General features: G+C 30.3%; 1 protein-coding gene across 4 annotated transcripts in view; it reads left to right on the forward strand.

The window, feature by feature from the left end:
* The window catches only part of LOC143237900 (ubiquitin carboxyl-terminal hydrolase CYLD-like), a 150,666-nt gene that overhangs the window by 82,018 nt on the left and 48,464 nt on the right, over positions 1–20,184 (forward strand). For all 4 annotated transcript variants that reach the window (XR_013020324.1, XM_076477615.1, XM_076477616.1 and 1 more), the window contains 3 exons: positions 1,450–1,579; positions 13,268–13,783; positions 17,553–17,785. Coding sequence is in view for 3 of the 4 variants with exons in the window: in XM_076477615.1 (XP_076333730.1) it covers positions 1,450–1,579; positions 13,268–13,783; positions 17,553–17,785 (879 nt within the window). In the remaining variant the exon portion in view is untranslated. The remainder of the gene's footprint in view (positions 1–1,449; positions 1,580–13,267; positions 13,784–17,552; positions 17,786–20,184) is intronic.

Genomic DNA, 20,184 nt, shown 5'->3' on the forward strand with positions numbered 1-20,184 from the left:
AACTCTATATAATTCTTCCAAAGAATGGTAAAAAACTAATGTTATTTTTAACAATAAAAGGATATATAGTAAGCCATAAAATTTTTCAAAAACTGAGTAAGTAAAATGTTTAAGTATATACAATTTTTTCAAGAACTTAATCGTGTATTCTTTTTGGAATTTCTAAATCAAGGACATAGTCAGTTATGTTTGATTCTACCCTCTGATGACATTTACACATTTGTATTATTCATTACAAAAAAATGCCCCGGCATGGCCAGGTGGTTAAGGTGCTCGACTCATAATCTGAGGGTTGTAGGTCCGAATCTCCATCACACCATGTTCACCCTTTCAGCCGTGGGGGCATTATAATGTAACTGTCAATCCTACCATTTGTTGGTAAAAGAGTAGCCCAAGAGTTGGCAGTGGGTGGTGAAGACTAGCTGCCTTCCCTCTAGTCTTACACTGCTAAATTAGGGGCAGCTAGTGCAGATAGCCCTCATGTAGCTTTGCGCCAAGTTCAAAACAAGCAAACTTAATAAAAAATATATTTCAAAGGAGGGATATGGTGAAATGCCTGATATGTAAAACAGTATATAACATCAAGATTTTGTTTTGAATTTGATGCAAAGTGACACCTATTGTGAAGAATTTAGTCCCTATAAAACTGACTGAAACAGTTGTGTGTAACTAACACTGCAGACTTAACCAAGTACTGGAGAAATTCACGTGACAGTATTCCATGATTAATCGTGATGGAAGAAATTTCTTTATTTATCATCTTCAGGTATCAAAAAAATGTTGTTTTTTTTAACTTTGCACAAAGCTACACAAGAGCTGTCTGAGCTAGCCATCCCTAAGTTAACAGTGTAAGACTAGAGTGAAGGCAGCTAGTCTTCAACACCCACTGCCATATTTTGGACTACTCTTTTGCCAACAAATAGTGGGATTGACTGTCACATTACAATGCCCCTATGGTTGAAAGGGTGAGCGCGTTTGGTGTGTGATGGGGATTCAAACTTGCAACCCTCACATTGTGAGTTGAACACCCTAACCACCTTGCCATACCAGGCCTGCAATAAAAGTTTATACAGTTCTTTAAAAATCTCATATTGCTTATTTTAATTTTTTGCATTAAATGAATAGAAAGTAAAATAAAAAATTGTGTTTAAAAGAAATATATTTATTTTGTCTGATTGTGACTATCTCAATGCTTTTGAACATTTTTCCATTAGAATTGCAAGAGAGAGAGTTTCTCTGAAAGAATATGCCAATAACTTGTGTCTGTACATTATATTTTTGTTTATGGTAATAGTATTAAAATGTACTATTTTTTCAAGGTGGTACTAAACATAATTTTTACTTTTAAGTTTTTTCTGTTATAAAGTTGACACATGACTGTGTTCTTTTTATATAGTGTTTGTCTCTCTCTCTCTCTCAGCTGGAAATCTTTTGTCTTTCTCAAATTAGGACAATCCAATTGGCACTGGAAATGGAAGATATAACAATCATCAGTTGTTTGTAACTAAGCTTAACCATGCTTCATTAGTGCCAGTCATAGGACTTATAAAAGTAGAGGATTTTGAGGAAAACAGAGCAGGTATTATGTTTTTTTTTATTTTCTGTATGAATTCAGCATTAGTGTCATTAGCTTAAATGTTGCCTGATAGGTTTCCCTTTCTAGTATATAGAACTTTTCATTGTCATTATTTATTTTTGTTTTGTATTTTATATTTGCTATTTTATTTTCAAATTGTTTTATTCCAGGTTTTCATTGCTATTTTTGAACTTTTATCATTTTAACACACACACACACCCTCTCTCTTGGTGTCTTAGATTTTTGGTTGTTTTAAGCATTGTAAGAATTTACTTTCAGCACTGTTTTGAATGCCATAGCTTGGATTATGTCTCATTTGTTTTATATATTGCTACCATTTTTGCTGGGCTCAATGGCTTGTTGTATTTATCTTTTATTTTTAATTTCCTCTTTTCATCATAAATAAAGAATGATATGGTTTGAAGCCCTTATCTTTTGTTTTTAATGTTTCCTTTTACTGTTTAATGAATGGTATAGAATGAAGCACTTTTATTTTTAATTTTCTCATTTCACCATACTTTCAAATTGTTAAGACATATATCATTTAATTTATACCCTCTTCCTTTACTGAACTTTAGACTGTAATTTGATGAACCTTGTAATGTTCAATTAGTAAATTACTTTTGACATGGATATACCATTGCTATAAACATTTAATTTTAGTTTTCAAGTCATATTATTGTTGTTTTACCATTTCAGACATTTGTCAATTATCATAAATTTTATTTTTCATAACATTTCTCTTTATTATTGTTTGAAACATGGAACAATTATATATTGGCATTCTTTGTTATCTTTATTTTTTTCTTTAAAAGTATTTGTGATTGTGAGTAAGATGTGCTTCAACCTTGGCTTTTGATTCCATTACTGGGGGTATTTAACAGTTTTTATCTGTCATAATTTTGAGATGTTTAATATTTATTTTAAACTAAGTTTTTATCTTAACTTTAGAATTTAGTGTATATCTGTGATAGCCTACTTCTACATGAATTTCAAATACATTATTATTTGTGTTCCTTTGTTGTAACATGGTTTTGCAAGTCATCACTTATATTAGATTTGTATGTGCTTTTAATTATTTTGTTTTAGAGTATTTTTTCATTTGTAATTTTTTACAAATTAATTCTGGTACATTTGTCATTGCCACAAAAAACATTAGTTATTTTGGGTTTTACTAAATATGAAATAATACATACATTGTCCATCATTGTTGTTTCATTTTTGAAAGCAACCTCTGTTGGAGTAATTCCTTACATAAATGTAAAGACATAAACAACATGCTTGATACTGAATTATAAAAAACAATGGAAGTGTGTGTTGAATTCTTTATGCATCATTAAATTAATATATGTTATATTTGAATATTTAAAAAACATTTTTTAGCTTATTACATTCATCTTGCATATTGCTGATAACATAGCTTAATTTTTATGATTGTATGTTTATTCTGTGGTGTTTATCTTTGTGTACATGACTCACACTCTCATACAGTGTTGGCAGTTGGCCCACTTGGCAGCCAGCCTGTGTCTCATCTAGATGAGGAAGGGAAGTGTCTTTGCTGAATCTGTGTGTTAATTATTTTTGTGTGTTTCATTGCTTTAACTGCTATGATAGATATCTTGAATAATTGTGACTGTAAAGGATTCTGTTTCTCCAGCTACAAATAGTCAGGTTTATAGTTGTTCAACAATGCAGTGTGTAAAATTTACTTATTTAGCAGCTAAGATTTAGCACTAACACTTTGGTTTTAACAGTGTTCTACTATCAATTTTGTAAAAGTAAATTACTCAATAACTGAGGCTTAATTTTTTATTACTAATAGTTTAGTTTTACAAATTTGCTATAGTTAATTTTGTAAAATTAAGTTATATAACAGGTGAAGATACCATCAAAATTAAAATTTTAAAAATAGTAAATAAGTAAATTTGTTAAACTTTGCTGTGCAATAAATACTTATGGCTTAGTAGAAATTGCATTATACAATATTTGAGGCTAAGTAGTCATGTTTTGAATTTTTTTTAGTAGTAAATTCTGTAAAACTGTTGTACAGTAGTTATTTATACTCAGAAGAAGTAATTAAGTTATATCAGTAGTCACTAACAAATTTTGTAAAATTAGATTGTATAACAGGTAACTGAAGTTTAACTTAATTTTACAGTATTTATTAAAAGATTAGTAATAACAGTCAGATATTATCAGTTTTTACAGTAATGTTACTTATAGTGAAAATTATATATTTAGGTTAAATAATAACCTACTGAAAATAAAAATAAAAGTTTCTTGTGAATGATACTTAGTAGTGAGTATAAATTTAGATTGTATACAGGACTAGTATGGTGGAGCAAAATTTGTTAATTTTGTTCAGTGTTTATAATTACTTACAAATTTCTGGCTGTTTAATAGATGGGAAGAAATTAGACCAATAGTACTTTTCAGAATTATTGATTCTACTTAGGAAATACTGCTTTATCACAAACACTTTACGGTTCATTTTAGCATTGAGAGATAAAGAAGAAAAAAGAAAGAAAAAACATGTATTTGTTTATTATTTAATTATGAAGATTATAATTAAAAGTGAATAGTAGTAAAGTATGATCAGTTTTAAATAGTGTAAATTTCTAATTAAGATTGTACAGGGTGTTCAGAAAGTCACTGTGCAGTTTTGTAATCATATGTCTATTCAGTCTATTTCAAGCCAGCAACTGATAGCAGTGTTTAGAAACAAAATAAGAAGGATCCAAGCCTGTATTTATGCCAACGAGGATCACTTTCAACATTGTTTATAATTGTCATTCATATTTACCTTCTGTATTCTATATTGAAACATGTCTGTTAATAAATATATAAGTACACAGTGACTTTCCGAACACCCTGTATAACAGATAAAATATGAAGTTTTAAAGTTAAAATATAATATAGGTCACTAAAAATAAAAAGAAAATTAAGTTGTTGATGATTATTAGTGAAAACTCTATGGTTTTGTGTTTATACACTACTGAAGCTTTTAAGAAACTTGTTATCAACATTTGGTAATAAATTTATAGAACTTTTGGGATTGATATATGTAATGCATAATAATGAATTTAGTAAGCTGCTTGTGTTATTTATTTTGTATTTTTTTTATATAGGAGTTAGTATCTAATTACTGAGAATTTAAGGTTATGTTAAACTTAAATTTCTATTAGTAATATATAACAATGACCATAAATAAACTTAAAACCTTTTTAAAGTATAGAATAGCTTACCATAAATGATAAAGGAAAAGCAAATTTTTCATATCATTTTACTATGTATTGATTATGCCTGACCTTTAACATTATTATTTTTTCTACCAACGTTTTTTCTTATGTGTTTATCTATCAAGCATTATTTGAGGTCATTATGTGACCTTGGTGAACCACTCCCTTTTGTGTGTATTTTTGTAAATAGAACAACTGAGATAGAATAGAAACAGCTTGGTAGTTTACTAGTTTGTGTAGTTTACATAGCATACAAATAGATGCAGTAATTTAACTTTACGAGGTTAAATCATTTTGTCAAAACACTGAAATATCAAATGGAAAATATTACTGTCAATTTTATTAACTTACCTGTTAATTATATCTTTATAAACAACTTTATTTATTAATCTGTTTACTTGTATATTTATTTGTCAATTTATATCCACATTACTAATAATTGGAACTTTGAATATGTTACATCATGTCACTGATAATACTTCAATTTTTAGTTTATTATTTCGTATATATATTGTTTGTAACACTTTTAATACTGAAAGTGTTAATGTTTAATCAGAAATTCTAAAGTCTATGATTGGCCAATGGAGTCAAATGACCAAGCATTTAATTTTCCACAATTATAACTAATTGCAGTATTATTTTTCAAGGATATGTCATTTGTATATTTATGTTTTAACCTTGTTTATTAATGTTATTACACGTGTTTATGTAGTAAATTTAACATAACTAAGCTAGGAATTCTCATTGTTTAAGAGTCACCAAACCTAAGTTTTTGTTACATATTAAAGGCCTGAGACAGTTCTCAGAATTCATTCTATCTGAAACAAAACTAGGATAAGCTTTTTGGTTGAAAATTATGTTGTTCAAAATAAAACTCAGTGATAGTAAAATAACAAAGTTTTAAGCTCTTATGTTTTTGTGTTTTTCTTTTTTACAGATTTATTCTGGACAGTGAAATATATAGAAACAGAAAAAAAAAATAAAAATGAACAGAATTTGCAATATTTTTATTTTTATGTATTGAAAAATAATATTTCTACTTGATAATTATATTTCAACCAATTCCCAATACTAGTTAATAATTTTATTCTCAATTCACTTCATCTTATTCTTCTTAGTCAGTGAATTAAGTTAATTTTAAAATAGATATAAATGTACATAGTACCTTAGCCAATAAAAATTTTGTGGAAGCTAATTCTGAATTTGGTAAAGAAAAATTTATTACTTTATAATTATTGTAACAGTTTTATTATAGCGTATTTGCATCCATTGGAACATAGTGTATACATAATAGTATATTGTGTTTACACATTTCAAAAATTGTCTTTGAAATTTGGTTGATTTGTATGTTGCATTTTATGAATTTGTATTTGTAATAATTAGAAACAGTGCACTAATGCAAGGTTTCATGGTGTGATTTAGTTATTTTAAATTTTATGTTCTTTATGGAAGTGTCTAATTACTATTAAAATGCATTTGCTGACAATTTTGTACTGAAAGAAACATTTATGTTAAAGTTGGTAACCTATTTAGTGCAAGAGTATGTGATTTACCATAATGATTTAATGAAACATTAAATAAAAGAATCAGATTTGAATAATTTTTACATGTTTTAACTGAGCCATCCAGTCATCAGAGCATCAGTAAACTTTTAACTGAATAAGCTTATTCCATCAGTGTGGATTTCTGAACGTGGTGAGGGGACATCCCAGAAAAGGTTCTGTTCTTTCAGTTCACCTACTTTGGTATCTAAATATCCACCCACATGTTTGCCATGTGTGGCAACCCATGAAGAGGAGGAGAAGATCCTGATGGTTAAGGGGTCCAACCATAACACACCACTTTAGCTTTGAGTTCCTGTAGACAGGTGGTCAGTCGACTGGTTTACTTGGGCTAGGGTCAACCAAGTATCAGTGTTAGATTTTCTCAGTAGGTGTTGTGGACATTGTATATTGTGCTGATGTATAGTGCTCATGAAATATGGATCTCTTTTACCACAAGTTCCAAAGTCTTATGGAACAAAATTCTAAAGGTCAGTGGGCAGTATAATTCTGTCCCCATCTCATTCTTGCTCTCCAATGGCCAGGAAGTAGATGATACTCTTCGTAAAAGTTTTTGATGAGTATCTAACACTTCTGCTTCATCTTCCTCTTTCTTAGCCATTAAGACTTGGATAGAGCAATCACCTCTTTCCCTTTGGGCCGATCGTCTCAATGAATATAATCACCCCTTTACACTGGTGGAACTCAAACTGGCCATTCATCTGCCTGGCAGTACATTGGTTTGACCTGATGGTATGCACTACGAGATGCTGTGCTATCTAACTCCTACTTCTCATGCTGTTCTTGTGGTTGTTTTTAATTGGATCTGGCAGGAAAATGTTTTTCATAATGCATGGCACCAGGATATTGTCCTACCTTTCTCTAAGCCTGGGAAGAATCCCAAGATTCCTGCAAACTACCATCTAATTGCTTTGACAAGCTGTTTCTGTAAAACCTTAGAGAGGATGGTTAATGCTCATCTTGTTTGGTTCCTCGAATCAAAAGACCTTCTCTCGCCCCCACAGTGTGTGATCTTACAACATTACCTGATTTGACTTGAAATATCAATCAGAGAAGCCTTTCTCAAATGACAACATCTTGTACCAATATTCTTTGGCCTTTAGAAGGTTTATGATACCATGTGGAAGTATGGAATCTGCCCATTTTTATAAACAATTTTTTAATGGGCTGGCATTCTAAGTTCATGTGGGTTCGACACTTTCCCGTTCTTTCCTACAGGAACTTGAAGTCCCTCAGGGCTGTGTTTTGAGTTTTCAGTATAAAGATTAATGTCATCAATGAATAACTTCCTCTTACTGTTGCAAACAGGCTCTATGTCGATGATTTCCATATCTCATGTCAGTTGTTGAACATGAGGTTTATTCAGCGGCAGCTACAGACTGCCCTCCATCTGTTACTGAAGTGGATCACAAAAAAAGGTTTAAACTTCTCTCTCTCTAAAACCATTTGCATGCATTTTTCTACCAATGGGGTATTCCCCCCAATTCTGAACACTGTGGTCTCTGAGACAAAGTTTGTGGGTCTTATTTCTTACCATAAACCGACCTTTGTACCACACATTAAGCAGCTACAAGTCAAATGTACAAGAGCACCGAACATCCTCCATGTCCTCTCTTCTATCACTTGGGCAGCAGATCGATGTTTTATGCTAAAGATATATCTTGCTGTTATTCGATCAACACTATATTATGTGTCTCTGATCTATATCTCTTCTAGGACTTCGGCCTTGGAGATGCTGGACCCCATTCATCATTAAGAATTTCGGCTCTGCACTGGGGCTTTCCGCACTTCCTCAGTTCAGAACTTGTACACATAGTCTTATGGACCTCTGCCATTTACAACTGTCTTTAGTGTATGCTTTGAAACCTCAATTCTTACCACAGCATCTGATCTGGGTATGGATTTTCTTTCCTCATTGGGCGATGCTTTTTCAAAACAGATGATCTGCCATTGTTCCTTTTGGCCTTCGCATACAGGTGCAGTTGGATGAATTGGGTCTATACTTGGATAACATTGCTGTATCCACTGGTCAGCCCATCCCACCATGGCTTCTTACAGTCCCCATATGTGACCTTTCTTTAACTCTTCTGAGAAAAGCCGATACTTCCAATTGGAAGTACCTCTTTTATTTACCTGAACATCTTTTGAACCATTCCTTCATTCCCATTTGTACGAATGGTTCGAAATGAGGTTACTCTGTGGGCTCTGACATGGTTTGTTGTGGTTCGGTGGCTGCTCACAGAGCCTCCTCTGCAATTTCTGTGCTCACTGCCAAATTGTATGCCATTTCTCTTGCCCTAGATCACATAGAAACTAAGCAGTACTCAAATTGCACTATTTATACTGACTCACTTAGTTCTCTGCTGGCTCTGGAATCACTTCACGTTAGTTCTCATCCTATTTTCATTGATATTCAAAACCGGTTGAACCATTTATCTTTAACATCTACTTCTGTCCAACTCTTTTGGATGCCAGGCCACATTGGTAATCGAGGGAAGGAGCTTGCCAACACCGCACCTAAGTCTGTCTGCTCTGATGCTATCACTGCTCTGCCTGTTCCATACATGGACTATTGTCCTGTATTCATGGCTCGGCTCCATGCCACTTGGCAGTCAAGATGGAGTGAGCAACGTGAAAATGGGCTTTTCCAAATGAAACCTTCTATTGGACTTTGGCTTTCTTGTTTCTGTAAGGATCGAAAAGAGGAAATTGTTGTAACTATACTTTGCATTGATCACTCATCATTTTTTCTAACAGGGACTGATGCACCAGTGTGTGGTGTGTGTAACACTGATAGCTCACATTTTGCTGTCATGCCATCATTATGACTCTCACTGACAGCACCATTTTCTCCCAAGGGTTATCCCTACCTTTGGACAGTGTCATTGGCAATGGTGACACTGTCCACCTTACAAATGTTTTTAGTTTTTCAAAGGTCATTGGCCTTTTTAATGCTATTTAAGTTTTTATTTCATAAATAAGACTGTTTTTTTAACATTATTTCTTTTTATGAATTCAACTAAAATTAGTTTGTTACGAAATTAGAAAATTGCTGTGATGTCAAATAACTTCAAACCAGGACTGGAAAGGCCAACTTAAGGTGACTAATGCTGATGCTTGAACTTACCTGTTAGTCATCCTGGTGAGTTATAATAATTAAAATTATGCTACAGATAGTCTTTTAAAACTTGTATTACTTTACTTTCTCTCTTACTGCTGTGAGCTTGATATAAAAATTGGATTTAACACTGTTTAAGTTTTTAATTAAAAAATTAAATTTTATGTAGTTTTACCTTGTATACTTTTTACAAATCTCAATAATTAAGGTTTTTTTTACCAGTTGTTTGGTGCAGATTGCCTAGTTGCTTTGTGTCATAAAACACCAAACAAACAACCAGCAAGCTTATCTTCCTTTTCTAAGTCTGTTTTTCTCTTTATGTTCCTTTTAATTATCAGACTTTTAATTGTGTATTTGTGGCTTAGTAGAAATATATGTTAAGACATATAAAATATTCTGAAGTTTAACTTTAGTGAATTAATTTAACCACTGAAAGAGAACAATAATAAAGTATGGTCAGTTATTAATGGTGTAAATTTCTAATCTAAAATGTATAACAAGTGATACAAATTCTTTTCTGGACAGTGAAATACATATAGATAGGAAAAGTTGCAAAACAAACATAATTTATAATATTTTTATTTCAATTTATTGAAAAATAATGTTGCTATTTGATAATAAAGAAATGTGCTAATTATTTGGTAACTTAGATGCCATAATTTAACTTTAATTATATTAATTAATGTTTATCCAGCTTCATATAAAGAGTGTATAACAGATAAAATATCTATTTTGTGTGTGTTTTTGTAAATATTTCAATGTTATATTGTTTAACATCTACTTATTATTAGTTACAGTTCTATTTACTTTTATTGCACATTAATCTTTTCCAAATAACCATTAATATGGTTGTTGATTGTATGGTACCATTGGTAGTTTCATTTATACCTGTTATGTTTTCTGTGGCCTGGAGATTTTTTGTTGTTGGGATAATTATTAAATCATAGCTACACTAACATTTGTTGTTTGTAACAGTTTCGATGTCTGTCTAGTACTATGATGAGTTGGCATTAACTAAATGTAACAACCAGTCACTGCCATGAGAAAAAAAGTTGATGGGGTGGTATTGTTGACTGAACAAAGAAACTGAGTTTACCTGTTTTTAGGCTTGCTTTCTTGGTTAAGTTCTACAAGGAAATCATGGAGTAAATTGGTTCAGCAAAACAACTAATTTTGTGCATGACACAAGGTTTTAGTGTCTTACATTCAAAATTTTATTAAACTACTTTTTGTGTGTAAAGACAAAATATATGTATTGCTGAACAGAGGGTAATGTGTTGTTTTCTTGGTAGAAAGTGTTAGATTAGTGAGAGTAGTAGAACATTAATAGTTATTATAGTAATTAATCAACATACTTGTTGAGGATAATACTCAGTATTGTTGACAACACTTTATTGTTCAGTGGTTTGATTGTTGTTTATAATCCATGTAAGCAGTTAATTGTTTTCATTTCATTTATTGTTTGTTACAATAAAGAGCAAACAAGAATTTCTTCTAGTTCTTTAATTTCATATTTTTATCATACCCATTTATATAAAGACTTCATAGTTAGGCTCATAGTACATCAAGCAGATCATTGGCAGGATTTTTTTCTGATTTGAAATGAATTGATTATACAACATGTTAACTAAAGTTTAAAATATTTTCAAATTTAAATGATCCATGCTCACTTTGTTAACTTTGGGTGATTCAGTTTTTACTGTTATTAAAAGAGCACCAGTAATAGTACAAGTTAACTGGTTTCATGTGATTTTAATAACATTATTTCAAGATTTCAGAATTTCTATACTTTCTTGAATTTTGTATTTATTGTAAAATTTTATTACAACAAGATAATAATTCATAGACATTGCTAGATACTGGCAAATGGAGTCTGTTCAATGATTCTATTTGACAGTGGCCCAAATCCACTGTGGTAGATTTGAAGTGCTCTTGAAAAATCAGAATAGAAAACCATTATCAGTATCATGCTCAAAATTTCTGTGAGTTCTGGGCCAAAGTATCTAGTGATATGTCTTTAAAATAGACAGATATATGCATTTTATGTTTTACAAACGTATGTTAACTTATTTGTACTTGATTTTGTGGGTATATTTGGTTTTTCATATATTTTATATAATGCTACAAGATGCGGAAGTAGTTGGTGATAGAAAATGTGTACAGAAGATTATGTGTTATTTTGTAATTTGGTTACAGAATATGGTAGTAATTGACTGTAGAAGATTTCTTGGCATTTGTAGTTCATAAATCTTTGTGGAGTCAATATGGTTTTGTATTGCTAAAAAGCAGTCATTGTTTGTAGTTGAAAAACAAGTAAAGAACTTGTGACACGTAGGCACATTTTATACCTGCTGTATATATATATATATAAGAAGTTTTTAGATTTTTCTTTGTTTAGCTTGTATGTAATTTTAACATTAATGTGTGGTTCAAAACACCATTGAAATTGCCTTGCTCTGGTTGTTTTCTTTTTGTTCTCTATAGTACATAATGTCTGTTCTACCCTAGAGAATATTGATGTTTTAAAGGATTATAACTTTAATATCCATTGTAGCCTGAGTTCACATTAGCTAGATGTAACAACCAATCACTGCCATGAGAAAAAAAGTTGAAGTGGCACTATTGATTGAAAAAATAAATGAGTTTACCTGTTGATTTCAGGTATGCTTTCTTGATACAATTCTACAAGGGGATGTTGGAGAAAAATCTAACAGCAAGATCATTGTGCTTAATTCTAGAGAGATCAATCTGGGTAAAAGAAATATGTGGAACTAAGTGCAGTCTAGTAGAAACAGTTGTCTTTTCATTTGTGTGGAAATGTGTATTATGCTTTTTTTTTCATTTGTTGGAGAATATTATTTTAATTTTTGATAACTTCATTATTTAACCTCATTATTTCACATACACATGCTAAAAGGACTCAGTTATCTTGTCAGAATCAATCCACTCTTTTTAGTTTTTGAATTAATTTATTGTTATTAATAATATTAAATAGAGGCCTGTCTATTTGATACTTGTTGGGAGATCAGCAACTTTACCTAAAAATACTACATATAATTTACTGAACTATTATTTAATGTAAAATGTTAATGATAGACAGAAACTTTTACTGCATTAGTAGGTCTATTTTGTTTTCATTTCAATGAAAGTTTTTTTGAGTGTGTTGAGATGAGTTTGCATTAGTAGTCTGGAGCTTTATATATATATATATATATATATATATTAACAATTAATGAGTAAAATCATGAAATCATTTCAGTTAGTTCTTGGAATATAAATACACTGATGTTTGTGTTATAGTGCTTAATTATTTACCAATAGTTATTATTACTGTACAACTTGGGATAAAGAACTTAGAAGAATGTTTATGTATTGAATTGATATCTGTGTAGTATCATACACAAGAATTTTTGTGAAGCTTGATTCAACAGTTGACTAAAGTTTGATGCATTTTCAAAATTTTAGTTACTATGATGAATTATTAAATTTTTTTGTATTGAAAAAATTCAAAAGGTTTAACAATTGAGATTTTTATAAATGTTTTCCCAGTTTTAATTAGTTGTTGACATTATTTCTAACTATTCATCTTTACTTAATTTGTTCTGTTTTGGATGGTTCAGTAAAGTACTGGAATGGCAATTAATTTTTTATTATATTTTGTGAAGTAGTTTACTTTTCATTTCCAAGTTATTACAAATTTAAGTTTTTAGAACAAATAATAAGTTTTTTAATTGTGATGTTTTTGACTTGTCTTTTTCTTATGTACACCTAGGTCCATCAATTGAAGGATTCTCAGAAGATTTATTGTCAGATGATAGTGTAGTGGCAACAACTAGATATTCTTCACAGCCATCCAGCTATGTATTTCACTCTAAAATGATGTCATCAACAGAAAACCCTGATGCACGTGTTTACTCTCTTGCTGAAAAGCCCAGGAAGAAAAGTGTACCCCAAGCAGTTGAAAAAAACAAACCCTTTGATTCATTGTTAAAGATAAAAAACTTAGCCTGCCAAGTAAAAGATTCCACTTCTAAAATTCACAATAAAGAACAAACTAACATTTCGTCTGCTTTAGTTTCAAGTGGGAAATCTGGTCATAAGATTAAACGTAAAATCAAACTCGAGGAAAATAAAGAGTTTTTATTGCCACTTAGAAGTTGCGAACTACAAAACAATATTGAAACAAGTACATATCAGGTCATTTCTGTGTCACAACCAGTTGTATTTGAGATTCCAGTCTCACAACAGAAAGTTTGTTCACCATATAAACTATCTCAAGAAATATTTGGTAAGAAAGTTGACAGACAGTTTTCTTGGATGTAGATTGCTTTTTTATATTATGGGATGTTTTATGTCTAGTGTGCACGATGATTAAGTTGGAAAATAAAAAACTGAGTTTTTTTTTCATGGTAGAAATTATTAAATTAATGAGAGTGGTAATCTGGTGATGGAAAACATTAATGGTTATTATAGTGATTGATCAATGCACTTATTGAGGATGATACTCAGTACTTTTGTCAACACTTTATTTACAAGGTTAAAATGTTTTGGAATAACTTGCTCCATCTTCAACAAAATCTGAAAGTCATGTTACAAAGATGATTATTACTAAAATTATAATGTAATATAATAATTTGTTTACTAAGTTATTAGCTAGTTATTAAGACAAGCTGTAAATGGACAGATAAAATGTTTGTGTATATATGTATATATTACAGTTAAGTATGAAAATTTAGAACAGTTTTAGATCTTAAGAGCTCTATTCCATTCCCAGCAGTGCATATTAATAATTGAAAATTAGACCCATATAAAATGGAAAGAAAGACAAGATATTCTCTGATCCTAACACTCTTACACAGTACGATAACTTTCAAAAGCAGGGAGACCAAATTTATTCTTTATTTCTGTTCATTTGGATTAGTTTTCAAAGAAGTGTTTGTACCTGTTCCAGGCAAAACAATCAATGGTACACAACATATTTGATCAGTAGCTAGAAGTTTTCAAGGAGTTACTTTATTGCTTCATAATGCCAGAAAAACTGTCTTTCAGAGCAACCAGGGAAGCAGGTTCATTGATGAGGTTGTTAACCATATTGCCATGGTTATTCTTTACTGCACATAACACAAGGTTTTAGTGTCTTACATACGAAAATATATTAAACTACTTTTTGTATGTTATAATTAATATAGTATAAAATCTCAGCTTATAATCCATATTTCAATAGTATACAAGTTTTATGTTCTTAATTCTACAAGGCAGTATTAAAAAAAATCTTAAATTTTCCCAAGCATGACACATGTAACTCATTTTCTCTTAACATATCATCTTCCCTATTTTATCCACCAAATAATTTACAAAATTAAACATAAGTTTCTCTGTAAAATCATTAATTCTCAGATAAATCACATTTATTATAGTCTTCAATTTTTTTTAATAGAAAATCAGACCTGTTGTGCCACACCTACCTGTCACATCCTTTCTTTCATAATTCATTCATGGTTCTTCCTTGCATTTAATTATATATAATCTATAACCAGTAGAAAGTCATTGTTTTGATTTGTCAAATGACATATTATGTAATGTTATGTTATGAATGGTTAAAGGTCAGTTTCACTCAGAGTACTAACAAAATTCTAACATGAAAGCTAACAGCTAGCTTGGATGAATTTGTAATGATTCTTATCACATAGTTAGAAAGCCAGAAAATATTTGAGAGCTAAGGGAATTTGTCTTATTTTTGCTTATTATTAGTCTAGGTTGTTTGGTGTATTATTTAATTAAATAAAAATTATTAAGTGCAATGCTATGATTGCTATAAAAAATTAGGATTAACATTCTTTGACAACAGAATTTTACATTTCTTGATCTCCAGTCTCTTCTGTCCTTTCTTTTTATATGAAGTACGTTTTTTCTTCTTCTTGTTTGTTGTCTTTTCTTTTCTGTTATATATTCGTTTTTCCCTGTTTTTACACTACTTTTTATTTCTGTCTTTCACCTTCTCTCTGACATTTCGTTATGACCTTAGCAGTTTTGGTCTAATATAAACTTGCTTCAGGATGCAGGTGAGAGCTCCTTCTCTTTCCACCTGTCATTACAACATATTTCACCAAGATGGAAATACCTAGAACCCCAGCCATGCTATATGCTCTAATGTTATTCCCACCTTTGCAACATATTACTGCAGGCACTGAATTTACCCAGTAACCTTGACTGCAAATATTTCTGTAATGTGCATGGAATGTATCAATGAATAAATAAAAACAAATTTGAGAAAGAATATTCCCTGCTTCATAAAAATGCAGTCTCCCAACTGATGCTGCTCTTCTAGGTAATCCCTAGTTTAACAAAAATTGTTTTTTCAGAAAAGAGTTCATCTTAATTGGTCTACATCAACCCCTTCACAACTTTCAGTGTGGGATTCTAGCTATTAGTGGTGCAGATAGGTAAGTAGCATTTCTGAAGTTGACATTTTCCTTATTTGAAAATGCATTTCAGTTAGATTCCTACCTTTCTGTACCATCTTCTTATACTTCCTCTCCATTTGCAGTGCATTTTATTTGCCTAGTCAGATATAAGCCTATGATTATGTTGTAAAGGTCATTAGTCTTTATTGTTAGTAAAAGTATTTTTTTAATGAGGTGATACTTTATGATATTTCTAGTTCAGAAATTTTTAAGAGTTAGAAAATATATGTTCTTAGTACAAATGGTACTTTATAGTAGTGACTGTGTTGACAGTGCAGGCTTGCAATGGTGTTATTGTTTTGAAATTTTTACACGTTCTACAGTAATTCTTGTATGCTAAATCTGAGAAAGATATCCATTTTTGTCCATCATGTACATATTTTTATCAAAATATCAAATGTACCTTTACATAAGGGAATTATTTCTATTGAAATCAGGTAACATTTTTTATGTTTAAAATGTTGACAACAATTATTATAGATTTCTCTAGAGCAATCATGACATGAGTCTTATTGATCATTCTAGAACCCACAGGAAACACATTGCAAGCATATAAATGTTTAATAGGCTATATGATGTGTAATATTTGGATAGTATTTTGTTTGTGCTTGCACTTTGACATTATTTTTTCTTTTTAATATTATTTGTTCATCACTATGGCAACTAGAGGTTGTATAAATGGTCCAAACATGTTCTATTTGTTGTAAGTTTGATCTAAGTAACTGTTTTTTTATCCTGATTTGTAAAAAAAATCCTTATGTGATAGAAAAAAATTGATATTATTTTCTAAAGCTACGTAGATAAATTATGGAAAATCCATTATTAAAACCAAAATAAATCTTATGAAGTATAAATTTGCAGGCCTATGTTGTTATTGGTTGGTAAAAAATAAAGTTAAATGATGTTATAAAGTATATGTGCTATTTGGAACTATTTTCTATTAGGATTTTGTGATGGAGACTAAGTAAATTCAAAGGTATCATGGTAAGAAATAGATCATTTTCATTTAGTAATGAAATCAATATTAAAGCTTTAATTATATTGGTTATCTTAAAAAATAACTTTAAAGTTTCAAATTTTTAGTAATTTTTTTTAATTTAATCATTTGAATAAACAAACTTAGTTTCAGAATAGTGATTTTCCAAGGATTTTAGCTCATTGTTGTAATTTTTTTTATTCTTAGCATTCTTGTCTTGTCAACTAACATACCTGTAAGATAATAATGTCTATTAAAAAACACACAAACTATTCAGATAATGCTATAAAGATCTCATTAGGTGGAATGAATGGGTTACCCAGGTGACCTGATCTGAAGATCACCATATTAACTAAAACAGTTATATAGGCATTCAAGCTTCAAAAATTATAACATTGGCTAATAGCAGTATACAGCGTAACCAATCTCATAATCATTAGGATGGATAGAAGTGATAAAAGGGAAAGAAACAAAAGTAATAATCTTGATTATGTATAAAAGACCATCAATAAACAAAAAAAAATACTTTGAAACACCATTATTCTTGGAATTTTAACTAAAAATGGCATTAACATTTTTATACTTTTACCATAACAGCTGATGTCTTATATTGACAGGGATACCATGTCAAGGGCAAAGGACAGAAACTTCTAAAGAAAGTTATAATCTTTTGACAAATACATCTGGTAGGAAGAAACAACCAACAGAAACAAGAAAACAGTCATATGTAGATAACCTGGAAGTTGGTTCTGTTGTGGAGGTATTTGTTGATGGGTTTTCTCACTATGGTGTCATCAGATGGATTGGTCAGCTACCAGAAGACATGAATGTGACTGCTGGTGTTGAGATGGTGGGATTATTATAGTTGTCCAAAAAAAATACTTCTTGACTTTAGAAAACACAAAGTGCAATCAGATATGCTCATTCACGTATATGTAACAGTACACTGAGGTGCATAAATATTTTATACATGAAACATTGAGAAATATCAATATGCCATGCATGTATTTTACTTGTTTTTTGTTTTTTTTTACTCAGCATTATTTTGTTCTTGAATTTTACCAACTTCGTATTAAACTTTAGTATTATATGTGAAAATTATCATGCCTACAGCCAATTTTCAATGATACCTCTTAACAGCAGAATATTAGCATTATATATGGAAATCATCCTATTTAAAACCACTTTTCAATGATATCTCTGAACAATAATTTTTTTTATTATACATGAAAATTAAGTTTAAAGCCAGTTTCAGTTATATCATCAAGCAGAAAAATTAGGATTACATATATGGAAATTATCATGTTTAAAGCCAGTTTTTAAATAATAACATTTCACTCTTTCTTGGATAAGAACAAGTGTTTGCCACAGTAATTAGATTTAAAATATCAGTCCAAAGTTGGGTACAATGAGTGCAGATTTGAGTGCAGTTTGGCCTTTGACTGTTTTCTGTTAATATATATTTAAACTTTCTTAATCCCATTGTTTTTTTCAGAATAACTTTAAAATAACTCATGAAAGAAGTTTATAGAATATATGTTATTAGAATAAATAACAAAAATTTGTAAATAAACAATCTAATGAAGTTAAATTTTATGAATCTTATTTACAATCTCAATCAGTTTGCTATTATTATGAATTTTTACCTAAGAAAACTTTGTTTGCAGCTTTTTTGATTTTTGTATATATTACTTAAGCTTTAGTCAACTTATTCTTAACAGTTGTATGATATGATAGGATTTCCTGTCACTAAATGCATGAAGTGCCTTGAAAGAAAATTTGCATATTAAAGTGACCAAGGTAATGGATCACTTACAATGTGTCAGATCATTGACAGGTTATAATTCCAAAGATGGTGTGACAAGTATAATAGGTATCACTTACAACATGTCAGATTTTTACCAGGTTGTAGTTCTCAAAATGGTGTGACAGCTTTAATAGATTACTCATAATATGTTCTGTCTTTATGTGATCATAATTCCCATATCATATGACTAATATAATAGATCACTTATAATGTGTTGCATCATAAGTTTCAGGCCAGGTGGTTCAGGTACTTAATTCATAATCTGTGGGTTGTGAGTTTGAATTCTCATCCCACCAAACATGCTTACCCTTTCAGCAATGGGGGCATTATAAAGTGAAAGTCAATCCCACTATTTGTTCGTAAAAGAGTAGCTCAAAATTTGGCAGCGGGTGTTGATGACTAGTTGTCTTTCCTCAAGTCTTTCACTGCTAAATCAGGAATGGTTTGTGCAGATAGTCTTCATGTAACTTTGTAAAAAAAACATAATTTTTCACGATATCTGAATATTTGCCATCATGATTAATAGTGGGACAGTATTATGTGAATTTCTCCAGTACTTGGTTAAGTTTGCAGTGCTAGTTATACACAACTGTTTCTCTCAGTTTTATTGGGATCAAATTCTTTACAGTATGTGTCTGTGACTTGTTGGCACTAAATTTCAACATTAAATAGACAGCACACATTTTGCTTGTATTAGAATAATGTATTCAAGAAAAGCAAACATGTGTACAAAACTTTATTACACTCTTTGTTATCAGAGTTGTATCCAGAGCTTAAATAATTGTATCTTTTTTTTTGTCAAAGTCCACACAGTCTGATTTAATTTCTTTAGAACACTTTTTGAAAAGACAAATTGCTTGTTATGATAAATTGATACACAGTCTAATTTCACTTTTACTAACTTACTTAACTTCCTTGCTTGATTGTCTATGTATGTGTATGTGTGTATATATATAGTTTACCTGACTGAAACCTAGAACTTTCTACAAATTATGAGACTTTATGATCTAATGATCCTTACTTAAAGCAAAGAGAAAAATTCAGAAGATCCAAGTAATATGACGTCAGTTTGCAATAGCTGATTTGTAAACAGTTACTTCTGTAAGCAAACTTATGACAAATTATTACTTTAAACATGCTAAATTTAATGCTTGTGCTTTATAACTATCTAAATCATAACTTTCATATTAAATTCAAATTGAAGCACTAGTGTATATTTAACAGTTTTAAGTTCAATGTGAGCTTTATGATATAGATAGTTTATTTAGCACAGGTGTCATATTTAGATATTTTTAGAACTGATATTTTAGAAGTTTGTTTATGTAACAATTTATTCATCATGTGTTGTGTAGTTTAATTGTTATTAATTAGTGTTTGTTTAAATAAGTGAGATTGTTGTATCATGCTGCTAGAACTTTCTGAGTATCTAGATAATTTAATTA

The sequence above is a fragment of the Tachypleus tridentatus genome, chromosome 13 (assembly GCF_004210375.1).
Source record: "Tachypleus tridentatus isolate NWPU-2018 chromosome 13, ASM421037v1, whole genome shotgun sequence".
NCBI classification, from domain to species: Eukaryota; Metazoa; Arthropoda; class Merostomata; order Xiphosura; family Limulidae; genus Tachypleus; species Tachypleus tridentatus.